Source organism: Corylus avellana, chromosome ca1 (assembly GCF_901000735.1).
Source record: "Corylus avellana chromosome ca1, CavTom2PMs-1.0".
Classification (NCBI taxonomy): domain Eukaryota; kingdom Viridiplantae; phylum Streptophyta; class Magnoliopsida; order Fagales; family Betulaceae; genus Corylus; species Corylus avellana.
In genome coordinates this window covers 1269472-1279589 of record NC_081541.1, presented here as the reverse complement: position 1 = coordinate 1279589, position 10118 = coordinate 1269472, and the positions used below count along the sequence as shown (strand labels likewise).

At 34.4% G+C, this 10118-nt stretch overlaps 2 protein-coding genes across 2 annotated transcripts in view; one reads left to right on the top strand and one right to left on the bottom strand.

Moving 5' to 3' along the window:
* Positions 1-4606: 4606 nt before the first annotated feature.
* Positions 4607-8381, top strand: LOC132167240 (abscisic acid receptor PYL8). The gene is made up of 3 exons (XM_059578148.1): positions 4607-4991; positions 6518-6733; positions 7661-8381. Exons 1-3 carry the CDS (start codon positions 4848-4850, stop codon positions 7877-7879), a joined length of 579 nt encoding a protein of 192 aa, XP_059434131.1. The 5' UTR covers positions 4607-4847; the 3' UTR covers positions 7880-8381.
* Positions 8382-9186: 805 nt separating this feature from the next.
* LOC132177318 (ATP-dependent zinc metalloprotease FTSH 11, chloroplastic/mitochondrial) overlaps positions 9187-10118 on the bottom strand; it is an 11174-nt gene continuing 10242 nt past the window's right edge. Inside the window, exon 17 of the mRNA XM_059589590.1 lies at positions 9187-9679. Coding sequence (XP_059445573.1) covers positions 9524-9679 — 156 coding nt within the window. The 3' untranslated portion in view covers positions 9187-9523. The remainder of the gene's footprint in view (positions 9680-10118) is intronic.

Sequence of the window (10118 nt, the reverse complement as noted above, 5' to 3'; positions counted from 1 at the left end):
ATTTTGGATGTATGTTAGGGATTTTGTAATTTTGCGAAACTTTCATTGCTCATATACGTAAGCATGACTTCTTTCCAAATTTAGCTATAAAGTCCAACGAATTATGACGCGGGGCGGAGATTGTTTATCCGATTACCGATTATTCAATTTATATCAAACTCCCATCAAAACTACTAATTTTTTCTTTTGCCAAAAACTTTTGTAATTAACCATATACAATAGTTACGTTTGAGAAAATTACTAAATTAATTTATGGGATTTTTAGAATTTGCTCAAAATTCTAAAATCCCCCCCCCCCCCCCCCCCCTCTTAAAGATCGCGAGTTAAGTTTCGTTATTAAAATTATAATTGCAATTTTATCTTACAAAATAAATTTAGGAAAAAGGGGTGGCAAGTGGAGGTTGGAGGTCGATCATGTGACCACCTGCCACCCTTTTTTTTATTATTTCGTAAAACTTAAAATGGACGAAATTGGAGAGAGATTGATTTGATAATTGACCTTAATAATATAGATCTATTTAACAATTTTTCCTCACTATAATTATAGCATGATAAGTTTATGATGCAAATCAATTGATAAATAAAATTAAACCCAAAACTAATTTTCACACTTATGTCACATTAGAATACCTTTTTAAATCTAAAGCAAAAAACCAATTAATATTTGATTATTAGTGATAACGGGTTAATTATTATATTCATCGTAGCTATTTTTCAATTACATTGATACACTTATTGAATCTTCAAAATTTTGGAATAAATTTGCAATCAAAACATGGCGCTCTTTATGAGATTCTTCAATATATCCTATATATAAAAATTTATATAATTCCATAAGAAAATAAAAAAATTATTAGAGAAGTATTAGGGAGCCAAACAAATGAACCCAGAAAAATTTTCAAACTGACGTCGTAGACCGTGAGTGACAGGCAATAGAGAGAGAATTGCATTTTTTTAATTTAAAAACTCTTGTCACGTTAGTTTGAACATTTTTCTGGATTTATTTGTTTGGCTCCTTAATACTTCTCAAATTATTATAAATTAGAGTATTTGTTAACTTTTTCAAAATTTGGGATTTTTTTTATTTTTTATTTTTTTCATGGGGCTAACGAAGGTAGGTATATGATTTTTTGAGACACAAGCTTCAAAGAAAATGGAAGGATTTGTTAGGGTGCGTTTGGGAGTGCGTTTTTAAAAAAATAATCTGCGATTTTAAACCAAATCGCAATTTTAGGGTGTTTGGGATTGCGATTTTAAAAACGCAAATTTTAAAATCGCAAAAAAATTTGCGATTTCCATAAGCTGATTAGATGGTGCTTATTTGAAAAAGTGCGAATTTGAAACAAAATCACGATTTCTATTAAAAAGATATTTGGCGCAATAGTTACCTTTTTTAGAGCGGGAATGAAAAAAATACTAAGAATACCAACCTAAAATATATTAAAACCCTTCTTTTCTCTCTTTTTTTTTTCTTCATCCTCTCTGTCTCATTCATCGTTATTGGTAATTTGGTCATGAAACCGCAATTATATGCTAATGTTATCCAAACACTCAATTGATAAAAAAAAGTACTTTTTAGCATGTTTTACCAAACGCCTGTGCGATTTAAAAAAGTAGCAATTTTAAAAACGCAATTTTTAGAAACGCAATTTTTAAAATCACACTTATTGAAATCGTACTCCCAAACGGGCCCTTATTTTCATTGGTCGGAGTTGACGAAAACGCCCCTACTAAGAGTTGACCATCTGTTTTTACAGACCACCCTCTACTCTATCACGTGCGGCTGACCTTCTACGCACGGTTCCTAGTGTTAACTTTGGAGAAAAAGCGCACTACACTCTCCTTTACAGAGCGTTCATTCCACTCTCGAATCTTTACAGAGACATATTCGTCCTTTTAAGCGTTTTCAAGAAAGGCTGCGCTGTGAAGTCTAAGTACTAATCGATTTCCGCAAAGATGTATTTTACAAACAGGATGTATTTTACAAACAGGCATTGGACAGTGCTATAGACATTCCTATAAAGCGCGTGTGATTCTAGGTTTTCAATGGACCGCGTGGAAACCAAGTGTATGATTAATTAAATAAGCATAAAATGATGGGATTAACAGAAGATTCGAGAAGTGTCTATGATCAAAATTTTATTTTATTCTTACGAAAACAAAAAATATTATTATATTTAAGTATGTATATGATGTTATGTCACTTATAATTTTTAAATTATATGGCAACATATTCAGAGACGGAGGGAGGACGGGACCGGGGTGGGCCATGGTCCCCCCCAAAATAAAGAAAAAAAATTATAAGTAAAAAAAAAAAAAAGTAAAGTTAAAGTTTTAATTTTAGTCATTTGACCCCTTCTAAAAAAAAAAAATTGGCCCTATTTTTAAATTTTTTGGCCATATCCAATAAAAATTTTTGGCCCTATTTTTAATTTTGTTGGCCCATACCCATTAATTTTTTTTTATTTTTGGCCCTTACTTTCAAATGTCCACTTTTTTTTTGCCCTTACAGTAGTCTTTAGTTTATAAAAAACAACAAAAATAATTTTTTTTAATAAAAAAATTCTAAAGAACCGAAAAAAAAAATTTGACTGGCCCCCTCCCATAAAATTTCTTGGCTCCGTCCCTGAACATATTGATCATGTAATACTGATGGCAAGTGATATAACAACTGATAATTATGCTCTATAATATGACTCGTGGATGATAATTTATTGATAATAAAAAGATTGTAATACTTCAGTCTTGTATTAAAAAGATGAGTCGCTCACGTAGAGCGAATGATTTATAAAGACATTCATGTGTTAAATTCTATATTGCTTATTTATAAAGTTATGTTTTATAAGTTATTATTGAGAAGCTTCAAATTAATTAGTCATTTCTAAATGATAGTGTGAGTGTATTTAGAGATTTCTTTTGTATGCAAGTCTTGGAAGATGATTGGTCACTTATAAAAAATAAAGGGAATCCTATTATCATGCCCGTGACCTAAAATTAATTGTAGGAGAAAACATATTTTTAAAAACTACGTCCTGTGAAAAATAAAAGTTATCTATCCAAACAAATCTAGGAGTTAAAAACAAAAGCATAAGTTTTCATTCTTAAGAAAAGAAGATATTATAGTAAATACTTCTTGAGGTTCAAGTATGTTATATGACCATTTCATTTACATGTTTTGGTCCACTAATGTTGAGTATGTGTGAGTTTAAAATGATAGAATTTTATATTATAAACATGTAAAAAGTGTAAGTGATTACTATAGCATCGTTGGGCTTAAACTTATAGATTTAAGCTTTTGGATTGTGGAGCGTCTCAACGTGTTATGTTATGGGGGTTCACTAAAAAAAGACTCTTAAAAGTATCAATCTTCCTAACAAATATGAACATTATTTGGATACATTGGTATTGCTTCTAAAAACCTACAACTTTTCATGAGTCCAACTATTAATTTTAAGAGTAATGCTACTACAACATAAACATCACACAATGGCTTATCCAATGGCTACAAGAAGTCTAGAATATGCCATATCAACTTTGTATAATATTTTATGAGATGTTTATTTGATATGTTGCATTATTATAATTCTAAAAACTATCATCATCGAAAGATATAAAATATTAAGTGCAATAACAAGATTTTACACGACACATTTTATTTACATGTTCTGATAATATAGACGAAATTCAAACTTTTTTTCAAGCCCCTCAATCAATCTTGATATATACACAAGTAACTTTAGACTTATATATAACTAGTATATAATTCTTTTATGACTTGCTGACACATGTAAGCATATGATTGAATTTCTATCACATAAGTGTCAATAAGTTGTAAAAAGAACTTGAAGAAATGCTACACATACTTCTAGTACTTTAACACTCACACGCTCTTTGATGTATTTTTTAGATTACCATTCCATTAAAATCTCACGATGGTCAATGTCAAATTCAATGATAATTTTAAAAACTATATATATCAAAGAATGTGTAGCAGTACTCGACATGCTGACAAGTGTTATCAAATTAAGAAATTTTGGATGATGAAGATTTATTTATTTACTTTTTGTAATTATGTGTTTTAAGAAAAGTAAAATAACCAAAAATAGGATATATCCAAAGAAGAACCTGGTCTAATTTCCAACTTGGGAAAAATGTTCCTAGTTGCTAGAACACAAAATAGGCTCAACCAGAAAATGCACAACAAGATCATAAATAGGTAATCACAACCACACAATTCTACTCCTACAAAGTTGGATCCCATCATTATCACCTAATAATAATCACACCCACATGACTGACTCATTTCGTGCCTCACCATAATAAATATCATCGAATTTTAGTACTCCTAGTACTAAAATTACTATTTCAATTGTAACTGTACACGTAAATAAAGTGCAAAAGCAAGGTCATTCCAGTAAAAACTAGGATCGTAACAGCCAAACTACCAGATACGGACAAATCTATGGCAGGAATGTAATTTATGTGCCATACGAAGGGCGTTTATAGATCAATAAAGAACAAAAAATTGTGTAACTTTTTTTTTTTTTAATATAAAATGAAAACAAAAAATATTATTGGCAATTGTTTATTTTATATTTCAGATAATAATAGGGAGGCTTGAGGTAGGTCTGCTATGGCGGTGTGAGTCTCATTCACGCTCCTCCTCTTCTTCTTCGTCTTCTTTATTGGACCTTTATATATCTCTTAGAAGCTCTTGTCGGAGGTCCTCGTCCGCCGGCGATCGGAGCTCCGTTTTCCGGCCGAGCGAGTCGATCTTTTGTGATGCTGTTTTGAGAGTGAGAGAAGCTAAGCCGTGTTTGGTTAAATATTTTTGTGGAGTGATCAAGATGAATGGGAATAGTAATGGGATTGGAAATGGCGGATTCAGCGCCGCGGAGTCGGAGTACATTCGGAGGCACCATCGCCATGAGCCCGGTGAGAACCAGTGTAGCTCCGCGCTTGTCAAGCACATCAAAGCCCCTGTTCCCCTCGTAATCTCTCTTCCTCTCTCTCTCTCTCTCTCTCTCCACACGCACACGCACACCCATATATGTATATATATATATGTATATGCAGATATATATGTAAGTCAGTAAGTGTGTTTAGATATAGGGGTATATGTGTGTGTGCGTGTATATTGTGTATGTTTTTCTGGTTAGATTGGAGGATTGGCATGGAGGTTGAGTTGTATGAGGAATTTGGAGGATCGGTGATTGAATTTGTGATTTTTGAAGTTCGTTTTTTTTGGGGGGGTTGGGGGGGGCGGTGGAGGTTTGGTAATTTTTGTAATGGTTGACCGAGATTTTTGAGAGTGGTGGATCTCGATCTGTGATGTCTCTCGATTGCGTTTCTTGATGTTTCGACCTGATTTTGGTGGTTCTTTTGAGTTCGACCGATCATTTGGACTCGTTCTTTGAATTTGATTGTTCTTTTGAGAAAATCAAGGGAAGAGTTTCCTAGTTTCTAAAAGATGGCGAACTTAAAAGCTGCTTAAAACTGTATTAGGCACAGTTTCTTGGCCTACAAAGATTGGTAAATCTGCTAAAAAGTGTTGATTTCTTTTCTTTTTCTTAACGAATTGAAACAGTTTTGTTGGCCTTAATTGAAGCTTTAGAATGGAAAATCTGAGTTTCATTATTTGAACGTGTTTCTGTAATTTATTTCTTGCTTTTTAGGGTTTTGTAACTCTAAAATTCTTCGGTTTTTGATTGACTGGCTTAGTATCTTTAGGTTACCCAAATTATTGTAATGGGCTGCAATGGGTTATTTGGAAAGTTTTGCTAAAGGTTCTGTTTGGTTGCTGAGGATATATGTATAAAAAGAAAACAATTAGTCTTGAAATTTCAAATACTGAGGACATGTAGAAATGTGAACCTCCTAGTTCAATTAACCTATTACAACTATCTGTCTAAGTTAGGTTTTGCATCTTTTGTCAAGAACACATGCATAAAGCTCTGTTTTTGGGTCTTAAAATTTATTCTGCTTTCTCTTCAACCAAATATTGAGTTAAGGTGTGTTTGATAGATTCTTTCAGGAAATAAATTAATTCACCCAAACCCTGACTGCTTAAGTTGTGTTTGGCCCCATGATTTCGCAGGCTAAAATTGCATTTTTAAACAAAATCTCAGAAAGTGTCTTGTTTGGGAGTGCATATGAAAAAAATAGCAGTTTTGAAAACATAAAAAATCAATGTTTTCAAACTGCAGGCAAGGTGATGCGTTTTTAAAAACAGATGATATTAAAGGTCGAACTGTGTTTTTAAAATGAAATGCCTGTGTTTTTAAAAATTACATTCTCATCAACTATGTTTTGAAATTGCTATTTTTCAAACCGCAAAATCAAATGGACACCAAGAAGGGTATGTATAAAAGAGAATATTGATATCGATATTTTTCTGATGAAGAAACGAGTTTTGTTCATAGAGCTTGAATGCTATTTTTTTTGTGGAAACTTGATGGTTGGAATGTTGTTGCATGGTGTTCTTATTCCATTTCTGACATTTGCTTTGTTTCACCAGGTATGGTCCTTGGTGAGAAGATTCGATCAGCCACAGAAATACAAACCATTTGTCAGCAGGTGTGTTGCACAGGGGAACCTTGAGATTGGGAGTCTCAGAGAAGTTGATGTTAAATCTGGGCTTCCTGCCACTACAAGTACAGAAAGATTGGAACTTCTTGATGATGATGAGCATATACTCAGCATGAGGATAGTTGGAGGGGATCATAGACTTAGGGTATGGAATCTCTTTATTTTTCTGATTTAACCCCTTATTCACCTTTTTTTCCCAACAATAAAATAAAATATGATCTTTGTATTCACGTACTATATAAGTCCCCATTCCAACCTTTCTTTTTGGCACTGTCTGAATTCAGTGGAATTTTCTGGTTATCAGCATTTCTGTTTTACATCATTTTGGGTCCTCTTCTTGTGGTAATTTTTCCAACATGCAGTTGACTCAGGTGTTATATACAGCATTTTCATTTTGTCCATTTATTTGATCCCACTTGAAGAGAGTTCTAGATACTTAACGAATTTGGACTACTGCGATACAAATCAAGCCCTTGCATTCTTATGATTGATTAGAGGTATATAAAACGAGTAGTTGGGAAGATTTTAATTCATCTGGTTAGTTTTAAAAAGGTTTGGGCAGTTGAGAAAATTTCTAATTATGAAAATTCAGTATAGTTCTACCGATGATCATACCAGCTTCTGAGTTAGGATCAAGAAATTTCCATGGCTTGTTGTTTTTCTAAAGTATGATCCTGCTACATAAAGAGGTCATGTTTTTTCCAGCTAAAGTTAAATTGGGCCTGAATTTGGATTTTCCAGGGCCTTCAGGCCGATTTGTGCACGTGCGTTTCATATTCTCTGGAAAAATGAAGGAAGTTGCTCCAGCTGGCCAGAGTAGACCTCTGTCCAAGTTTCAAATCTTATTTTTATATTAATATGTTTCTTGGTTTCTTAGTTGCATCTGTACTGATATCTGTCTAGAATTCAAGCATTTTGATCAAATCCAGGGCCTTGAAGTTTCTATGCAGGATTTTAGTTGGATAAGTTAGACCCAGTTTGCTTTCTTGCTAGATCTTTTAGTTCTTTTGTTATTATGCAATATGCCTAAAGGTGGTCAACCTGTTACCCTTTCTTTGGTTGGTTCTTTCAGAACTACTCGTCAATCATTTCCCTCCATCCGGAGAGCATTGAAGGAAGACCAGGAACTCTGGTGATCGAGTCGTTTGTTGTAGATGTGCCTGACGGGAACACGAAGGATGAGACTTGCTACTTTGTTCAGGCCTTGATCAGGTGCAATCTCAAATCACTTGCTGATGTATCAGAGCGGCGTGCAGTGCAGGATCGAACTGAACCCATTGATCGGATCTGAAAGTTGGGGTTGGGGATGTGGCGGAGGCTTGGACTGCCATGGATGAAGCTTCCGAGGCTTTCGTATCTCGGAGTCTTTGGAGACAGACTGGCAATTGTACTAGTTCCATCAATACATACTCGCTCACCTTCCTCTTGTTTGCTACGTTTTCTTCCTTTCAAAAGTATATTCGGACTTCCTATCTTTAGTAGGTCAACAACCACAGCTTTTATATGAGTTCTAAAACTGTTCATGAATGAAAAAAGTTTTGAAAAAAGGTGGGAAAGAAGATGGTTCGGGTTCTTCTCTGTGTTCTCCAGGGTTGTCCGGCAGTGGTATGCTTTTATGGTTGTATATATGCGCTGGAAAGAGATGGTGTTTGTATATTTGGTTTTATGCAGAAGTAGTGGTTTCTGGTTGCATTTAATGGAATTCTGGCGAAAAGATGACAGTGATCAAGATAGAGTCTCCTGTAATTGCTATTTATTAGTACCATATTTATCTGTATTTAAATGTTTGTCCATCATATATGTTCAAAAGATGGTTGGGGGGAAGTAAGGGTTTTAATCTTGACATGGTAAAACTGCAGGAAATATGTTTGTGCGTTAAGGTGCTGCTGAAACGTTTTCCACCAATCATGCGGAGATCTTTGCAATCTTGTTTCCTAGCCGAAAACAACTGCTGCTACTGCTGCTGCTGCTTCTTAGGAGAAATTCTAGTCATTCTGCAATTATATTCATTTCCACATGATTTACAACAACTTATCCACCATTTCATGTTCCCTCCCTGTTAAAGGTGTTTTATTGTGGTTGTGGTTATATATATATATATATATGCTGCTCTGGCACCTAGATAGGACTTATGGGAATTCGAGAATAATTAGGGTGCCTGAACTCCATCTTTTAACATACTTTGGTAGGAGATCGGTTATTGTGAGTGAAGGTCATTGATTCATTCGATTCTCCTCCCCCGTTCTAAAAAGTTTTTGTTTGGGGGGTGTCAGCTTTAACATATAAAGTTTGAAGAAATGTAGAGTAATATAACAAGTGAAATTGGCACATGTAATACTATTACAATGGGGTCATTGGCAAGTCCTTTCCCGACTCGGGAAGGTTACTTCAAAGTTATTATGTCTTGGAATCGGAATCTCGTGTCTGAATTAGACTGCAAGACGTGCTGCGGGACCCCCTCTCTCTCTCTCTCTCACCCCAGTTGTAAGGGATCTAATTCAATTAGAATGCCATCAATGTTCCTGGTTAGTTAGTGAGAGCTTTTCAACCATTGTACCTTGATCTTAGTGCCATACAAATGGAAAGATTAGACCACACTGAGCAGAAAACTCTTTAAAGAGTGAAAAGAGCCTATATTCTCACATAAATGTATTTTTTCCTTCAAAATTCCACCCAAAAGGGGGCAAAAGTTGAAACAATACAGGATTCCTCGAATAATACATGACTGTTTGTTATAGCAGAGGCCAGATCTTTGCTTCAGAGATGCTTCAGGGGCATGAATGAATAGACTGACTTGCATTAACACACACTGTAATGGGAGGAGCGGGGAATTGCAACTTGCAAGTAGTATAAATAATCATCTGTGGTGCTTTAAAAATATACTGTACAGAGCCTCCTCCCCCTACAGTTCCAGACAAGAAAAAGGAGCCAACTTCTAAACCAATACAAGGTCCCCATCTTCTTGTTGTTCTTCTTGTTGCTCGGGCAGCCGTCCTTCACGGAAAGGATGAAGAGTGCGCTTTATTTCTTCAGCACCAAGTGTTTCATACTCTAAAAGTGCACTTGCCAGTGCATGTAATGCCTTCTCATGCTGAATCAAGTGTAGAAACAAAAGTTAGCCACTACTAGAATTTTCCATATTTCAAGCACCAAAGAGTTAAATGCAAAGGATAAACCTAGTCTACAAGGTTCCTAGGTTTGAAACTCATTTGGAATTCCAAATTCAAATAACAACGTGCTAAATGCATATATCTGCACATTCTTTTTTTAATTATTTTGTATTGCTATGACTTGCATATATATATATATATATATATATATATATATCCAGACCTTTATTGTATTTGTATGTCTAACAATGTGTTTAAGAATTTTTCTTGATTTGATTTGTTATACTGAGATCGAGCTTCACATCCAAAAATACCTCTATTCCACTTAATAATTTTCAAGTACCATTATACTGTTAAAAACATATATTGTCATTTTTACTTCTCTCTAAACCTAATGTTCTAGTGATACCCCTGTTACAA

Coding starts and splice junctions, on each gene's coding strand:
- LOC132167240 (XM_059578148.1), top strand. CDS start 4,848: ATGAATGGGAATAGTAATGGGATTGGAAATGGCGGATTCAGCGCCGCG. Junction 4,992..6,517: donor TCAAAGCCCCTGTTCCCCTC/GTAATCTCTCTT, acceptor TTGTTTCACCAG/GTATGGTCCTTGGTGAGAAG. Junction 6,734..7,660: donor GAGGGGATCATAGACTTAGG/GTATGGAATCTC, acceptor TGGTTCTTTCAG/AACTACTCGTCAATCATTTC.